Genomic DNA, 19,076 nt, shown 5'->3' on the forward strand with positions numbered 1-19,076 from the left:
ACACCCTGTCTTTTTTGTTGTTGTTGCATCTACCGGTCCAATGAAAACATTGGATAGCAGGGTGACTAGGCAGAAGCCAGAGGTGTTGTGCTGCAGTGTCACTAAAAGAACTTCAGGATGTTTGTCAAAGGAGATGGGCCAGGATTCAAACAAAACACAATGTGCTGACATATCACTGCAAATGCAATTTCCCAGCCATGGCCTCTTTTACCGTTTGCCGTCTGTCTGTCAATATGGAGGGAAGCTGTCAGTCAGTCAGTTTAAAGCCAGGTGTCTCCCTCTCTCTCTCTCTGCACCATGACACACGATACAGCACTAATCTAGCAGATTTAGGAAAAGGCTCTTAAAGGGCAATTCCACCACTTTTCAACCTCCAATATTCATTATTTCCAGCACCAAAGTGAATTTCTATGATCTGTGCTTTAAAAAAAAGACATAAGTAGTGACATAACTGCTTCTCTGTGACATCACAGGGTAGGATAAAAAAATAACAAAATAGCGATTTTTCAAAACCTGCAGTGAGTTTCTATCTATGAGGAGCTACAACAGGTGATCCTGAGGAGCTGGCTCTCACTACAACAGGTGATCCTGAGGAGCTGGCTCTCACTACAACAGGTGATCCTGAGGAGCTGGCTCTCACTACAACAGGTGATTCTGAGGAGCTGGCTCTCACTACAACAGGTGATCCTGAGGAGCTGGCTCTCACTACAACAGGTGATCCTGAGGAGCTGGCTCTCACTACAACAGGTGATTCTGAGGAGCTGGCTCTCACTACAACAGGTGATTCTGAGGAGCTGGCTCTCACTACAACAGGTGATTCTGAGGAGCTGGCTCTCACTACAACAGGTGATCCTGAGGAGCTGGCTCTCACTACAACAGGTGATTCTGAGGAGCTGGCTCTCACTACAACAGGTGATCCTGAGGAGCTGGCTCTCACTACAACAGGTGATCCTGAGGAGCTGGCTCTCACTACAACAGGTGATCCTGAGGAGCTGGCTCTCACTACAACAGGTGATCCTGAGGAGCTGGCTCTCACTACAACAGGTGATCCTGAGGAGCTGGCTCTCACTGCAACAGGTGATCCTGAGGAGCTGGCTCTCACTGCAACAGGTGATCCTGAGGAGCTGGCTCTCACTGCAACAGGTGATTCTGAGGAGCTGGCTCTCACTACAACAGGTGATTCTGAGGAGCTGACTCTCACTGCAACAGGTGATTCTGAGGAGCTGGCTCTCACTACAACAGGTGATCCTGAGGAGCTGGCTCTCACTGCAACAGGTGATCCTGAGGAGCTGGCTCTCACTGCAACAGGTGATCCTGAGGAGCTGGCTCTCACTGCAACAGGTGATTCTGAGGAGCTGGCTCTCACTGCAACAGGTGATTCTGAGGAGCTGGCTCTCACTACAACAGGTGATTCTGAGGAGCTGGCTCTCACTACAACAGGTGATTCTGAGGAGCTGGCTCTCACTACAACAGGTGATTCTGAGGAGCTGGCTCTCACTACAACAGGTTATCCTGAGGAGCTGGTTTTCATTGTACAAATTCCGCTCAAACTCTGAATGCCAGGGCTATCATGAAGTGTTTTATTTATTTGCATTGATCTTTAGAGAGACAATAGAGCCGCCATTATCGACTGTCTGCTAGCAAGTTTGGTAGGCTACCATCAGAGCTCAGTTTTGGAGACTCAACGGCGACATGGAATTTGACTACGGTCATGTCTCCTGATTGCCGGTGTGGCGGTAATAAGGTCACCTTCACAGCCCTACTCATTCCCTTACACCATGTGACTTAGAGTTGTGAAATTTGGTACATAGGTCACTCTTCTTACAAGGAAGATATTTACCTCAAATCTGCCATGATGGATTTCCCGCCATTTTGGAAGAAAGAAAAAAAAATCGGTATTTTCAACAACATATGTTTGTTTGTTTTATGTTAAACTAAGTTGGATAGCTACATTGACCAATAAACAGCCATGTGGGCGTCATCTAGCATATAAATGCGTATACATCAGACACAGGAAAATGATATTGCAACAAAACTTGCTACTACATACGTTACAAACCCTGTCAAGACTCAACAAATGCTAGCATATTCAGATCCAGCACAGGGTGGCGATATTTATTTAATTATTTTTTATCGTATAACGGGCGCATGTTTATATCTCTGAATCGGTTTGATTCTGTTTTATGAAATTTGACACACATGCTAAGGGCTTTGAGTCTAGCTAACCTGTACAATATGGTTCAGTTTGGCCGAATGGTGGTGCTGTTGGACAGGAAAAAACATTTGTGCAAGCTCATTGGCTCATAGCGGCCATATTGTTTGAGCTTGAGTCCTGGAAAATATATGAAGACAATGGGTACATGTATGCTATATACCAAATTTGGTACCAATCAATCCAGAAATTCTAGAGAAGACATTTCAAGTAGTCAACATCATTGAAAATTGTCCATAATAAATCAAATGCATAATTGCATGATGTGTTTGATGTTGAGTTCTGATATTTGGCAAGCGTGGTAAGAAGTACAGAGGTAGCTCATCCTAAGGGGTTTGTCCCAATTTGTCCTGATGATGGCACAGTGGACTCACAGCTTGAACCCTGGAATTGCTGCTTGCAGCTATATTCTTCTTCGGGCATTGCTGTTTGCAGCTATATTCTTCTTCGGGCATTGCTGCTTGTAGCTATATTCTCCTTCGGGCATTGCTGCTTGCAGCTATATTCTTATTCTTCTGTGAGTTAGAAATCCACTGAAACCATGGCGTATCAGAAACAGCACATTCATTCATGTTGCGTTTTTTGATTAATTGAAACATGTTTAAATTTAAAATACTCTCATAAGAATACTCCACAGCCTTTAGCTAATTACTTTAGCTTGTGGCTAACTCTCTGTAATAAACAAGCTGTTGTTAGGTGTTGAAGTACATGCATACCCATTGGGCAGACCCCGTTATTTGAGCGTGGATAATTTGGTAATATTTGGTTGTGATGACAACGTGTATTCACCCAGGCAAAACGAGTCAAAAGTTAGTTGAATTGTCTTACCGCTATGCTTTAAAACCACCTAAAATCACAACAAAATTACAACGGAAAAACAATGTTGGATTTTGGGGTTTTTTGTTGTCACCCAAATGTCTATCACTGTGCTTTCAACTATTTAAAAGCACAGAAATGTTCACAATATCAGATATTTAGTTAATTTATACAACAGATTAATGTGTTAACAGTGGTCTTCATCTCATAGCAGAACCAAATGACCTGGATTGCAGTTGAGATTACATTAAAAGTACACGGTACAAATCATCAATGCTGTTGGAGATTCTGACAGATTATTACAGCAGTGGTGAAGAGCTCCACAGACCTGCGACAACCTATGCGTGCCATCTTGAACATACACACTGAAGATTAGATAAGAACAAATATATAGTTAGGCTACAAGTAACCTCAAAAAAATGTGGCCATGGATGTGTTACTCATTTTAAGGTTGAATAAAAATTGTTACGTTAGTTTGTAAGAAAGCCTTAACATTAGACTATTCACTTAATGCAACCAAATACCAACTTCTAAAGGAGCTGTATCTACTGTTTGGATATTTCCATCTGTGCCACTGGCTTATTTTAATCCCATTCTTTAACTTTTATTTTTGGTTGAGTTGGAGACGTGAATCCAACATTTATTTTTTATTTTTTTACTCTTATAGACAAGTGTATAGTGTAACGGGCGTCGTAAGGATTCGACCAAGGCGCAGCGGGTTGAGTGCTCATTTTAACTTTTATTGAACACTTAACAACAAAACAAACGAACGCACAGTATTGCAGGCTAAACACAGCAGTGCAAAAACAACTTCCCACAAAAGACAGGTGAAAAAAAGGGCTACCTAAGTATGACTCCCAATCAGCAACAATGATGTACAGCTGTCCCTGATTGATACCAGGCCAACAAAGAAATACACAACATAGAAAAACCATAGAAATACAAAACATAGAACAGTACCCAAAAACCCCGACAACACAAAAACAAACACACCCCTGGCACGCCCTGACCAAACTACAATAACAAATAACCCCTTATACTGGTCAGGACGTGATATATAGGCTATTTATTGTATTTCAAAAGTGATATTTAATTGTGTTTGGTTGTCAACTCAACCAAATATCAACATTTAACGGAGATTTATCTTCTGCGTGGATAGTTCCATCTGTGCCATTGACTTAGTCTGCCTTTAATTCCAGTTTATCTACAAATGTATAATTGATATGTTCGATTCACGGTTCCATCTTAATAAAAAAATCTAACATAAATAGTAGAACTAAATCAAATCAGACTTTAAATACACTTTAAATAAAATTCGATTGGATTTAGTCCCATTGTTTAACTTAGATTTTTGGTTGTGGGACAGTCCCACATTTTGGCCCTTTGTCCCGTAACCAAAACAATCATGTCCTGTGTTTTTATCAACAAATTCAAAACACCATTAATAAAAAAATAAAAACATTGATTTGTCCCTATTTCAGTCAGAAATTCCAACCTGTCTCTTCTATAAATCATAAGGATGGTAGGCTACTGGTGATATTAAACACTTCACCAATGGTTGTTGAGATCTGATATTCTGCACAGCACAAGAGGAGACATAGGCCAATGTCATTGGCCTCTCCTCAACCAATCACATTTCTCAAATCCTTTCAGGTTAAATTCCACCTAAACTTGGACAGTTAGGCCTAACTGCATACATACAGTGTACTTCCGATGTTACAGCCTGAACTTAAAATGGATTACATTGAGATTCTGTGTCCGTGGCCTACACACAATACCTCATAATGTCAAAGTGTGAATTATGTTTTTCAAAATGTTTACAAATTCATTAAAAATGAAAAGCTGAAATGTCTTTGAGTCAATCAGTATTCAACCCCTTTGTTATGGCCTAAATAAGTTAACGAGTAAACGTGTTTAACAAGTCACATAATACGTTTCATGGTGCAATAATAGTGTTTAACAAGGTTTTTGAATGACTACCTCATCTCTGTACCCCTCACACATACAATTATCTGTATGGTCCCTCATGAGCAGTGAATTTCAAACAGATTGAACCACAAAGACCTGGGAGGTTTTGAAATGTTTGCACTGCATGGATCATCGGTGAGGTTGAACGCAGCATTGCTGTATGGTGCAATCAACATGTATTGTAGTTGAGTAGCCAGCCTAGACTACTACTCAAATGGTTCTGTAATAGGCCTATATGTTTCTTCTTTTAATGTTTTAAGGGTTATTCACTATCAAGCTTTAAAAACGGAAGCCAGACTGGAACATTTTAGTAGCCTAACTAGGACTGTGTCATGTGTCTGTACACGTGTCTGTACACTGTCTCTCTGCTGCGCGCTGTAAAGCAGGACAGCTGCGTAGTTTAAAGTTTAATTAATCAAAATGTGAGCGTTTTATTAAGGATGACTCAGCTATTGACTCATTTATACTCGCTTGTTTGTCCTATTGTCCTTTAGTCGTAATTTATACCCGCGTGTGAATCATTTATCTTATAACTTTTTGACAATCCAATATTCAATTTTCTGTAGACTACAGCAATGACCCGTTGGAACCGAAACTTGGCACGGACATTTAGCCTACAACACGTTTAAACTTTCGGTCCGGTAGACGATTCGTTCAGTGCCCACTGATTTGCGATGATATGATACAATACACTGGCTTGCTCGTGTGGGTGTGAGTGTGTGGCAATGCATTGCTGTTTGGCGTGCAGCACGTTGGCAGGGCTTACTGTATGCAAGCAAAGTGTAATTAATAACTTCACCATGCCCAAAGGGTTATTCAATGTCTGCTTTTCTTTCATTTTTTTTTAACCAATAGGTGCCCTTCTTTACAAAGCATTGCAAAACACATTTTTGAAACATGTTTTTAGTTTAAATGTTACAACAACCTATAGCTACGTTTTTGTTATTTTGGGAGTTATTGAAGACTTTTTGATTAGGGTCTCAGCATATTATGCACATCTGCAACCATAGCAACAAAGGTTGGACAAATATAATTTTTGTTTTAATATGTTAAACGCTGTATACAGCATCCAATCAATAGGCAGTTTGGGCCAGTTGTACGCAGGGGCGAAAATCTGATATCCACTTTGGAGGGGACAATTACATGAAATTTTCTCAAGAGCAATTCCTGAGGGGGACACCAAAAGTAGTGCTGAAACACATAGCCTACATTGTAATATGGTAAATGTATATTGAGGAACCAAAGAAATAAGGTGTTTGCCGTACTCCTAACTACCGGTACCCAAAACTACACAACTAATCACAACAGCAATACCATTGCCTTTAACAAATCTTAGTTCAGTCACCAGTTTAAGTTGAGAGTGGGGGTATCCATGGCATTTTCCAATTATGTTCCTATTTTACAAGTAAAAAAAATTGAGAACCTTTCATAATGTTGCCAAACAAAGACTCAACAAACTTACCTGAGACTCCCTGTCTCTGCCAGTCTGTCCCTGCATATCTGTCCCCAACTCTGCTGTCTGTGTGCCATCTGTTGCCTGCTCTGCCTAATGACATCATTGTGAAACATTTCCATTAGAATTTCATTTCTTTCTTATGGACATTTTATCAACTAGTCTTTGAGATATTAGGCTACTAGGGTTCTTACTATGCGTTTTGGTGTATTGAAAAATACTCTGATGTCCGTCTTTTATTTTTCTGCCATTTTTCTACCTGGCTGGCTGGCTGGCTACACACACAGTGTGTAGGTTATTTACAGTAGGAGATGGACTTCTATCATCTTCAATCATTCTATTTGGGCTTCGATCTAAAAGGTAGCTAGCAAATGTGAAACGGATTAAAATGACAAGAGTTGACAGCTGTATGAGTTCACCATTTACACAACATATGCTGCAACCTTTTGTAATTTTAATAGTTTGTTTCATATTGGCTGGCTTCCAACAATAGCTGAATTTGCAAAGCTAGCGAGCACCAATTCAGTTTCAGTGGTGTTTGCTATAATCTTTGCTACCCGGGTTAAATAAAGGAGAAATAAAATAAATAAATAAAAGTTCCCTTGCGACAATTTAGCTTTTGCAACGAGACCATTAAATATATTTAAGACAATGGTAGATGAGAGTGTAGTTCTGTTCAGTTTGGACTTCAGTTTATCGCTAACCTTATCACAGGGACTTTGAAGCACTAACTTACATCATCTGCATGCTGATTCCATCTTTGACGACGCCACATAAATGGAATAGGTACTAGCTAGCTTAATAGTTAATATTTGCGCGCTAGCTCTGCATATTCAGCTAGTGTGTGTGTGCGCGATTGACTGGATGAACCTCACAGCAGTTACGTAGCAAGCTAAGGAACTGGCAGTGGATCAAACCATTGTGAGGCAAAGGGCGGGGGGGTCGCAATCTTTTGAAACTTAAAAATGCGCTATTAAGTGTCTATAATCAGCACAATTGCTTTCATTGCGTATTATTAATATTATTTAAATTACATAGTTATGTTTCAGTAATATATTGGGGGGGACAAATCATATTTTTCCCAGGATGGGGGGGTCGTGTCCCCCCCGTCCCCCCCGGGATTTCCGCCCCTGGTTGTACGGCCACTTTTTTTGGTAAAAACAAACCTAATAGGATATGCCTGGCCCAAATTCATTGTGTTTTTTTTTTAAATGGCTTTTACTTTGATTTGACACACCTGCTGTACACAAGAAAAAAAAATACATTTTTGGTCTTGAATACAAAGTGTTATGTTTGGGACAAATCCAATATAACACATTACTGAGTACCACTCTTCATATTTCTGTAACACAACAAAATGTGGAATAAGTCAAAGGGGTATGAATACTTTCTGAAGGCACTGTAAATAGCTATATTAGAATGAAAGATATAAGGTAATTTCATCAAACTTATGAGGGTCTCCTCTTGGCACTACACCATGAGCGGGAGGGTGTTCATATAGGCTACGGTGTCCCGCAAATGTCCCACAAAATCATCCTGTTGTCCCACATTTGAGTATGTTTATACATTGGGGCGGCAGAATGTTGGACTAGTAACCGAAAGGTTGCAAGTTCAAATCCCCGAGCTGCCAAGGTACAAATCTGTCGTGCTGCCCCTGAACAAGGCAGTTAACCCACTGTTCCTAGGCCGTCATTGAAAATAAGAATTTGTTCTTAACTGACTTGCCTAGTTAAATAAAGGTTAAATAAAAATATATATCTGGTCACCCTAATGATGACATGTTCCTGTGGTAGAAAATCTCTCCCTCAAAACAATAGTATTTTTTTCAAATCCAATGTATTTTCCAGTATACGTTGGCATATTACATTGAAACAACGTTGTTTCAACCAGTTTGTGCACAGTGAGTAGTTTACCTTCTACCGTTTAGAAGTAACTCAAGCTTTAATCACTGATCTACATCCTGTTTCTACTACCGTTTAGAACTAACTCAAGCTTTAATCACTGATCTACATCCTGTTGCCAAATATAAAACTGTATTATTGATGTATTTGATTAATTCTAATTTCTAAATGTCACCCCCAATAACATATTCTGTCCTGTTGATAACAATGCAGTAGTCCCCTGAAGACTGGTCCTCTCTCAGAGATTTAACCCCCCCCCCAGTCACCACAGCTGTGCTGTAATTTGTGATTATTGCGAGGATCAGGTTTAGGGCTCTGCTCCCTTTTGCTGCATTGTCACCTGAGTCACCTGAGGTGACACTTTAACCGTGCCACCTCGTCCTTTCATTGACTAGGAGGTCTAATGTTAAAAGTCAATAGTTAAACTCGTGCCCATTCTTCACATTTAGGACCGGTTACAGAGATCATGTGGATAACCGGACTCACCTTGATGTTTGTGACTTGTAAAGTTACATTTGGCTTTGTGTTATAAGGTCATTCAAGTGACTTGAAGGTTACAAACAATGAGAGCAGAGTGACATTTAACTTAGTCATCTGCACTATTCTCTACACAGCTGTCTGCTTGTCTTAAACCAGCTCTATTCTCTACACAGCTGTCTGCTTGTCTTAAACCAGCTCTATTCTCTGCAGAGGTGTCTGCTTGTCTTAAGCCAGCTATATTCTCAACACAGCTGTCTGCTTGTCTTAAACCAGCTCTATTCTCTACACAGCTGTCTGCTTGTCTTAAACCAGCTCTATTCTCTGTAGAGCTGTCTGCTTGTCTTAAACCAGCTCTATTCTCTACACAGCTGTCTGCTTGTCTTAGACCAGCTCTATTCTCTGCAGAGCTGTCTGCTTGTCTTAAACCAGCTCTATTCTCTACACAGCTGTCTGCTTGTCTTAAACCAGCTATATTCTCTACACAGCTGTCTGCTTGTCTTAAACCAGCTCTGTTCTCTACACAGCTGTCTGCTTGTCTTAAACCAGCTCTATTCTCTGCAGAGGTGTCTGCTTGTCTTAAACCAGCTCTATTCTCTACACAGCTGTCTGCTTGTCTTAAACCAGCTCTATTCTCTACACAGCTGTCTGCTTGTCTTAAACCAGCTCTATTCTCTACAGAGCTGTCTGCTTGTCTTAAACCAGCTCTATTCTCTACACAGCTGTCTGCTTGTCTTAAACCAGCTCTATTCTCTGTAGAGTTGTCTGCTTGTCTTAAACCAGCTTTATTCTCTGTACAGCTGTCTGCTTGTCTTAAACCAGCTCTTTTCTCTGTACAGCTGTCTGCTTGTCTTAAACCAGCTCTTTTCTCTGTACAGCTGTCTGCTTGTCTTAAACCAGCACTATTCTCTACACAGCTGTCTGCTTGTCTTAAACCAGCTCTATTCTCTACACAGCTGTCTGCTTGTCTTAAACCAGCTCTATTCTCTACACAGCTGTCTGCTTGTCTTAAACCAGCTCTATTCTCTGCAGAGCTGTCTGCTTGTCTTAAACCAGCGCTATTCTCTACACAGCTGTCTGCTTGTCTTAAACCAGCTCTATTCTCTACACAGCTGTCTGCTTGTCTTAAACCAGCTCTATTCTCTGTATTACCCATGAAGACACACTAGTACTGCTCCAACTCTCCTGGGTATTCAGAAGCCACTAACATAACCTCTATTCAACATGCTGCCTGCTGTTGTGTTAACATAATTAGAAGTTTGTTTAGCTAGCTCAACTAATTACCAATTTCAAAATAGGTGAATCCTTGAATGAGATGAGGCCACCGTACCAAGGGAGGGACTAGGGAGGCTATAACATAAAAAAATAGAGGCCATTTGGTTTAAAGTGTCCCTCTACTTTGCAGCCAGGACAGGTTGACCTGTAGGTCTGTAGCCCCAGGGTCCAAGGCTGGGTGTGTAGCTTTTAGATATTGGGCACTGGCCAGTCAGGCAATTTCTACTAGCCGGGGTTGGCCTGCATTCTACTGTCTACAGTCTAAAATCTGTTCCATGCAATGTTTTCAGTGTGCTAGTTTGGCAAATGTAATTAGTTTGGTAGATGTTTTACTAGTGTTAGCCTCAGGCTAAAGGGCGAGCTTAATTTCCATCCCTAGGTGACCTGGCTGGGTGTGGCTACTGATTGCAGAAGATCACTCCAGATGACCCCAGGTTATAGAGGAATGAGGTTTAGTGACTGCTTTGAAAGAGTTTAACTTCGGGTCAGAGAGACTTTCCCCTTCTTGTCCTTTCAGGAATAGAATTTACCCCACCTCCGCCACAGTTACCCTGCACTGTCATCAACCACCCCTCCTTTTAATACCTCCAGCCACTCAGGTTGCAGTACTGTCTGCAAATTAGCCTAGCACTTGATAATGTTAACGTGTAGGCCTAGCTAACTACAGATCTGATTACATACGAGCATAATGGTAACATTTGTGTACAGTTTTTTTCACTGTCAAATCAAACTTTATTAGTTACATGCGCCAAATACAATAAGTGTAGACCTTACTGTGAAATGCTTACTGACAAGCCCTTAACCAACAGCGCAGTTCAAGAAAGAGTTAAGAAAATATTTTTAAAAAGAACAATAACGAGGCTATATACAGGGGGTACCGGTTAGTAAAGAGGCTATATACAGGGGGTACCGGTTAGTAACGAGACTATATACAGGGGGTACCGGTTATTAACGAGGCTATGTACAGGGGGTACTGGTTAGTAACGAGGCTATATACAGGGGGTACCGGTTAGTAACGAGGCTATATACAGGGGGTACCGGTTAGTAACGAGGCTATATACAGGGGTACAGGTACCGCGTCTATGTGCGGGGTTACAGGTTAGTCAAGGTAATTTGTGAGCTGTGTAAGCTATTCTAAAGCTTTGAAAGGTACTTATCATTATATGTAAAACCTTTTCAGGAGCTAAAAACTCAAATATATAGCTCAAATATATCCAATTGTCAAATTAAGTTTTACTTTTTGATTTCACATGCAATTCAATATATTATTTATCCTGTGCTTTGTCAGCCCTTCTTCACCTGTATCTCAGGCCTCGATTCAGCTCTCAGGTTCTTTCTATATCATATACTGTATCTTAAACTGTAAACTATTATAACTTCTCAAATGTCTTAGTTTAAATGACAAATTAAGGTTCATGTAATAATATAGACAGTAAATAGCTTAGTGAAGTGGAAATGCTCACGGCTGCAATATAGCGTTCATGTGTAATTAGCCTCTTCAATGTGCTATTCATTATCCCATTCAATGTGCTATCCATTAGCCTCTTCAATGTGCTATCCATTAGCCTCTTCAATGTGCTATTCATTATCCTCTTCAATGTGCTATCCATTAGCCTCTTCAATGTGCTGTTCATTAGCCTCTTTAATGTGCTATTCATTAGCCTCTTCAATGTGCTATCCATTAGCCTCTTCAATGTGCTATTCATTAGCCTCTTCAATGTGCTATTCATTAGCCTCTTCAATGTGCTATTCATTAGCCTCTTCAATGTGCTGTTCAATAGCCTCTTCAATGTACTATTCATTTCTTGTTTTTTTTGTTATCAGGGTGTTGCTCTGCATTAGTCCTTTCTTGAGGATAGAGTTGCTAGTAAAAGTGCAGGCCTTGAAAATATCAGAAAGTGTTGTTTACTGTTTTACATAAGCAAATATCTGCTCTTCTTTGCTGCATCTACGTTAGACTACAGGTTCAGCTAGTAGACTTCAGTTCCGTTCAGCATTGATAGCATTTAAGGACATTAGAATGTACTAGTCTGTGTGGATATTCAGAGCTACGTCTTGTCACTTTGAGTTGTTCTGTACAACAGAGAAGTGGATAATGTATCAAATCAGAAGTGTTTTTACCTTAGAAAATGATAGGACTAACTGAAATGTGCAGTAAAGTTGATATAAATCAGGTTGCATTGAAAGCAATCACTGTATTAAAAGTCCCGATTGTATTGAATGGAATGAACTAAGTGAGCTGTATTAACTGTGCCGATTGTATAGAATGGAATGAACTGAGTGAGCTGTATTAACTGTCCTGATTGTATTGAATGGAATGAACTGAGTGAACTGTATTAACTGTACTGACTGTATTGAATGGAATGAACTGAGTGAGCTGTTTGTCTGTCTTAGCAGAGAGAGAGAGGTAGTCAAGGAGATGGGTGTGGACTCACCACCCCAGGTATTGGACAGGTAGCTCCTTAGACCCCTCCTCCTCTCAACCCCCCCCCCCCCCCCCAGTATATATCTCCTTCCCATAGATTCCTATAGAGACTCTTTGCCTGTCCTGTTCTGTTGTCATCCATAGTCCTCATAGCCACTCACTCATTCAGACTGAGACAGGGACCAGAAGTGTAGATTCATCCTGGAGTCTGTGGAGCACACAGCAGCAGCACTGCTCAACCTCAGCGCCAACATGTTGTATTTGGAGACGGGGACGCCCACGTCATACAGCGAGGTAAGAGCCAGGGAGGAGGCTCCTACTGGGGCATCAGGGACCGCTAACGTCCCCTTGGCTTCATGGAGCTTCTGGAGCTCCATGGTGGGACTGGTGAAATGCTAAATATATCAATACTTTATAGTAGTGTTACTGCCATTTTTATATTTTATATATTTTCACCCCATGAAATCTTTTTGATGTGATTCGGTGTCGGAGTTTATTGGCGGCTTAGGGCTTAGTGGTGGTATAGGGGCTCTAACATAAAGAAGGAATTTGAAAAAGTTGAAATAGTTAAAAACAAAGTGATTATTTTAAATCTGTCTGTGGCACTCACAGACAAACAAATGGAGAAAGATGTTTAGGCAGCAGATTACTTTTCGTTTGTGTTTCGATTCAGTGGCTTTGTATGTGTTTATCTGCGTGTGTGCGGGGTTGTGTGTGTGTGTGTGTGTGTGTGTGTGTGTGTGTGTGTGTGTGCAGGGGAATGTAAACACCTGGAGTGTTTGTTAAATAGGGGAAGAGGCGCTATATGAAATGGCTGCTCTGCTCCGATACCCTGTCCTGTTGAGATGTGGCCCTGGACTCTGCCATTAGCCCTGTTAACATCTGAAATCAGAACTACTGACTCACCATAGTTCCATTAGTTCCATTAACTCCATTAGCTCCAATAGTTCCATTAGCTCCAATAGTTCCATTATCTCCAATAGCTCCAGTAGTTCCATTAGCTCCAATAGTTCAATTATCTCCATTAGCTCCAATAGTTCCATTAGCTCCAATAGTTCCAATAGCTCCAGTAGTTCTAATAGCTCCAGTAGTTCTAATAGTTCTAATAGTTCTAATAGTTCCAATAGTTCTAATAGTTCCAGTAGTTCCATTAGCTCCAGTAGTTCCATTAGCTCCAATAGTTACTATTGCTCCAATAGTTCCATTAGCTCCAATAGTTCCATTAGCTCCAATAGTTCCAGTAGCTCCAGTAGTTCCGAATGCTCCAATAGTTTCATTAGCTCCAGTAGTTCCAGATGCTCCAGTAAGTTCCATTTGCTCCAATAGTTCCAGTAGCTCCAATAGTTCCATTCCCTCCAATAGTTCCATTAGCTCCAATAGTTCCAGTAGCTCCAGTAGTTCCAAATGCTCCAGTAGTTCCATTTGATCCAATAGTTCCAGTAGCTCCAATAGTTCCATTAGCTCCAATAGTTCCATTAGCTCCAATAGTTCCAGTAGCTCCAGTAGTTCCGAATGCTCCAATAGTTTCATAAGCTCCAGTAGTTCCAAATGCTCCAGTAGTTCCATTAGCTCCAATAGTTCCAGTAGCTCCAATAGTTCCATTAGCTCCAATAGTTCCATTAGCTCCAGTAGTTCCAGTAGCTCCAATAGTTCCAAATGCTCCAGTAGTTCCGTTAGCTCCAATAGTTCCATTAGCTCCAATAGTTCCATTAGCTCCAGTAGTTCCATTAGTTCCAATAGTTCCATTAGCTCCAATAGTTCCAAATGCTCCAATAGTTTCATTAGCTCCAGTAGTTCCAAATGCTCCAGTAGTTCCATTAGCTCCAATAGTTCCAGTAGCTCCAATAGTTCCATTAGCTCCAATAGTTCCATTAGCTCCAGTAGTTCCAGTAGCTCCAATAGTTCCAAATGCTCCAGTAGTTCCATTAGCTCCAATAGTTCCATAAGCTCCAGTATTTCCATTAGCTCTAAAAGGTCCATTAGCTCCAATAGTTCCAGTAGCTCCAGTAGTTCCAAATGCTCCAGTAGTTCCATTAGCTCCAATAGTTCCATTAGCTCCAGTAGTTCCATTAGCTCCAGTAGTTCCATTAGCTCCAGTAGTTCCATTAGCTCCAGTAGTTCCATTAGCTCCAATATTTCCATTAGCTCCAGTAGTTCCATTAGCTCCAATAGTTCCATTAGCTCCAGTAGTTCCATTAGCTCCAGTAGTTCCATTAGCTCCAGTAGTTCCATTAGCTCCAGTAGTTCCATTAGCTCCAATAGTTCCATTAGCTCCAATAGTTCCAGTAGCTCCAATAGTTCCAGTAGCTCCAATATTTCATTAGCTCCAGTAGCTCCAATATTTCATTAGCTCCAGTAGTTCCAGTAGCTCCAATAGTTCCAGTAGCTCCAATAGTTCCATTAGCTCCAGTAGTTCCATTAGCTCCAGTAGTTCCATTAGCTCCAGTAGTTCCATTAGCTCCAGTAGTTCGAAATGCTCCAATAGTTCCATAAGCTCTAAAAGTTCCATTAGTTCCATAAGCTCTAAAAGTTCCATTAGTTCCAAATGCTCCCGTAGTTCCAGTAGATCCAATAGTTCCATTAGCTCCAGTAGTTCCATTATCTCCAGTAGTTCCATTAGCTCCAATAGTTCCATTAGCTCCAATAGTTCCATTAGCTCCAATAGTTCCATTAGCTCCATTAGCTCCAATAGTTCCATTAGCTCCAGTAGTTCCATTAGCTCCAGTAGTTCCATTAGCTCCAGTAGTTCCATTAGCTCCAGTAGTTTGAAATGCTCCAATAGTTCCATAAGCTCTAAAAGTTCTATTAGTTCCAAATGTTCCAGTAGTTCCATTAGATCCAATAGTTCCATTAGCTCCAGTAGTTCAAGTAGCTCCAATAGTTCCATTAGCACCAGTAGTTCCATTAGCTCCAGTAATTCCATTATTTCCAATAGTTCTATTAGCTCCAATAGTTCCAAATGCTCAAATAATTCCATTTGCTCCAGAATTTCCATTAGCTCCAAAAGTTCCATTAGCTCCAATAGTTCCATTAGCTCCAATAGTTCCGTTAGCTCCAGTAGTTCCAATAGCTCCAGTAGTTCCATTAGCTCCAGTAGTTCCATTAGCTCCAGTAGTTCCATTAGTTCCAATTGTTCCATTAGCTCCAATAGTTCCATTAGCTCCAAAAGTTCCATTAGCTCCATTAGTTCCAATCGTTCAATTAGCTCCAATAGTTCCAATAGTTCCATTAGCTCCAATAGTTCCATTAGCTCCAATAGTTCCATTAGCTCCAGTACTTCCATTAGCTCCAGTAGTTCCATTAGCTTCAGTAGTTCCATTAGCTCCAATAGTTCCAAATGCTCCAAAAGTTCCAAATGCTCCAGTACTTCCATTGGCTCCAATAGTTCCAGTAGCTCCAATAGTTCAAAATGCTCCAGTAGTTCAATTAGCTCCAGTAGTTCCAGTAGCTCCAATAGTTCCATTAGCTCCAATAGTTCCATTAGCTCCAATAGTTCCATTAGCTCCAGTAGTTCCATTAGCTCCAGTAGTTCCATTAGTTCCAATTGTTCCATTAGCTCCAATAGTTCCATTAGCTCCAAAAGTTCCATTAGCTCCATTAGTTCCAATCGTTCAATTAGCTCCAATAGTTCCAATAGTTCCATTAGCTCCAATAGTTCCATTAGCTCCAATAGTTCCATTAGCTCCAGTACTTCCATTAGCTCCAGTAGTTCCATTAGCTTCAGTAGTTCCATTAGCTCCAATAGTTCCAAATGCTCCAAAAGTTCCAAATGCTCCAGTACTTCCATTGGCTCCAATAGTTCCAGTAGCTCCAATAGTTCAAAATGCTCCAGTAGTTCAATTAGCTCCAGTAGTTCCAGTAGCTCCAATAGTTCCATTAGCTCCAATAGTTCCATTAGCTCCAATAGTTCCATTAGCTCCAGTAGTTCCATTAGCTCCAGTAGTTCCATTAGCTCCAATAGTTCCAAATGCTCCAATAGTTCCATAAGCTCTAAAAGTTCCATTAGCTTCAATAGTTCCAATAGCTCCAGTAGTTCCAAATGCTCCAGTAGTTCCATTAGATCCAATAGTTCCATTAGCTCCAGTAGTTCAAGTAGCTCCAATAGTTCCATTAGCTCCAGTAGATCCATTAGCTCCAGTAGTTCCATTAGCTCCAGTAGTTTCATTAGCTCCAATAGTTCCATTAGCTCCAGTAGTTCCAATAGTTCCAAATGCTCCAGTAGTTCCATTAGCTCCAATAGTTCCATTAGCTCCAATTGTTCCATTAGCTCCATTAGCTCCAGTAGTTCCGTTAGCTCCAGTAGTTCCGTTAGCTCCAATAGTTCTGTTAGCTCCATTAGCTCCAATAGTTCCATTAGCTCCAGTACTTCCATTAGCTCCAGTAGTTCCATTAGCTCCAGTAGTTCCATTAGCTCCAATAGTTCCAAATGCTCCAAAAGTTCCAAATGCTCCAGTACTTCCATTGGCTCCAATAGTTCCAGTAGCTCCAATAGTTCCAAATGCTCCAGTAGTTCAATTAGCTCCAGTAGTTCCAGTAGCTCCAATAGTTCCATTAGCTCCAATAGTTCCATTAGCTCCAATAGTTCCATTAGCTCCAGTAGTTCCATTAGCTCCAGTAGTTCCATTAGCTCCAATAGTTCCAAATGCTCCAATAGTTCCATAAGCTCTAAAAGTTCCATTAGCTCCAATAGTTCCAATAGCTCCAGTAGTTCCAAATGCTCCAGTAGTTCCATTAGATCCAATAGTTCCATTAGCTCCAATAGTTCAAGTAGCTCCAATAGTTCCATTAGCTCCAGTAGATCCATTAGCTCCAGTAGTTCCATTAGCTCCAGTAGTTCCAATAGTTCCAAATGCTCCAGTAGTTCCATTAGCTCCAATAGTTCCATTAGCTCCAATAGTTCCATTAGCTCCAGTAGTTCCATTATTTCCAATAGTTCTATTAGCTCCAATATTTCCAAATGCTCAAATAGTTCCATTAGCTCCAGTATTTCCATTAGCTCCAAAAGTTCCATTAGCTCCAATAGTTCCGTTAGCTACAATAGTTCCGTTAGCTCCAGTAGTTCCAATAGCTCCAATAGCTCCAGTAGTTCCATTAGTTCCAGTAGTTCCATTAGTTCCAATTGTTCCATTAGTTCCATTAGCTCCAATAGTTCCATTAGCTCCAATAGTTTCATTAGCTCCAATAGTTCCAATAGCTCCATTAGCTCCAATAGCTCCATTAGCTCCAATAGTTCCATTAGCTCCAATAGTTCCATTAGCTCCAATAGTTCCATTAGCTCCAATAGTTCCATTAGCTCCAATAGTTCCATTAGCTCCAATAGTTCCATTAGCTCCAAAAGTTCCATTAGCTCCAATATTTCCATTAGCTCCAATAGTTCCATTAGCTCCAATAGTTCCATTAGCTCCAATAGTTCCATTAGCTCCAATAGTTCCATTAGCTCCAATAGTTCCATTAGCTCCAATATTTCCATTAGCTCCAATAGTTCCATTAGCTCCAATAGTTCCATTAGCTCCAAAAGTTCCATTAGCTCCAATAGTTCCATTAGCTCCAGTAGTTCCATTAGCTCCAATAGTTCCATTAGCTCCAATAGTTCCATTCCCTCCAATAGTTCCAGTAGCTCCAGTAGTTCCAGATGCTCCAGTAGTTCCAAATGCTCCAGTAGTTCCATTTGATCCAATAGTTACAGTAGCTCCAATAGTTCCATTAGCTTCAATAGTTCCATTAACTCCAATAGTTCCAGTAGCTCCATTAGTTCAGAATGCTCCAATAGTTTCATAAGCTCCAGTAGTTCCAAATGCTCCAGTAGTTCCATTAGCTCCAATAGTTCCAGTAGCTCCAATAGTTCCATTAGCTCCAATAGTTCCATTAGCTCCAGTAGTTCCATTAGTTCCAATAGTTCCATTAGCTCCAATAGTTCCAAATGCTCCAATAGTTTCATTAGCTCCAGTAGTTCCAAATGCTCCAGTAGTTCCATTAGCTCCAATAGTTCCAGTCGCTCCAATAGTTCCATTAGCTCCAATAGTTCCATTAGCTCCAGTAGTTCCAGTAGCTCCAATAGTTCCAAATGCTCCAGTAGTTCCGTTAGCTCCAATAGTTCCATTAGCTCCAATAGTTCCATTAGCTCCAGTAGTTCCATTAGTTCCAATAGTTCCATTAGCTCCAATTGTTCCAAATGCTCCAATAGTTCCATAAGCTCTAAAAGGTCCATTAGCTCCAATAGTTCCAGTAGCTCCAGTAGTTCCAAATGCTCCAGTAGTTCCATTAGTTCCATTAGCTCCAGTAGTTCCATTAGCTCCAGTAGTTCCATTAGCTCCAGTAGTTCCATTAGCTCCAATATTTCCATTAGCTCCAGTAGTTCCATTAGCTCCAATAGTTCCATTAGCTCCAGTAGTTCCATTAGCTCCAGTAGTTCCATTAGCTCCAGTAGTTCCATTAGCTCCAATAGTTCCATTAGCTCCAATAGTTCCAGTAGCTCCAATAGTTCCAGTAGCTCCAATATTTCATTAGCTCCAGTTGCTCCAATATTTCATTAGCTCCAGTAGTTCCAGT

At 40.7% G+C, this 19,076-nt stretch overlaps 1 protein-coding gene across 5 annotated transcripts in view; it reads left to right on the forward strand.

The window, feature by feature from the left end:
* The window catches only part of LOC106576565 (tumor protein 63), a 173,303-nt gene that overhangs the window by 63,065 nt on the left and 91,162 nt on the right, over positions 1 to 19,076 (forward strand). Inside the window, exon 1 of one of the 5 annotated variants that reach the window (XM_045687995.2) lies at positions 12,642 to 12,821. The exons of the other annotated variants lie outside the window; for them this stretch is intronic. Within the exon in view, the coding sequence (XP_045543951.1) occupies positions 12,780 to 12,821 (42 nt within the window). The 5' untranslated portion in view covers positions 12,642 to 12,779. Of the gene's footprint in view, positions 1 to 12,641; positions 12,822 to 19,076 lie in introns of those variants that run through there. 5 annotated transcript variants of the gene reach the window in all.

The sequence above is a fragment of the Salmo salar genome, chromosome 10 (genome assembly GCF_965601325.2).
Source record: "Salmo salar chromosome 10, fSalSal1, whole genome shotgun sequence".
NCBI lineage: Eukaryota > Metazoa > Chordata > Actinopteri > Salmoniformes > Salmonidae > Salmo > Salmo salar.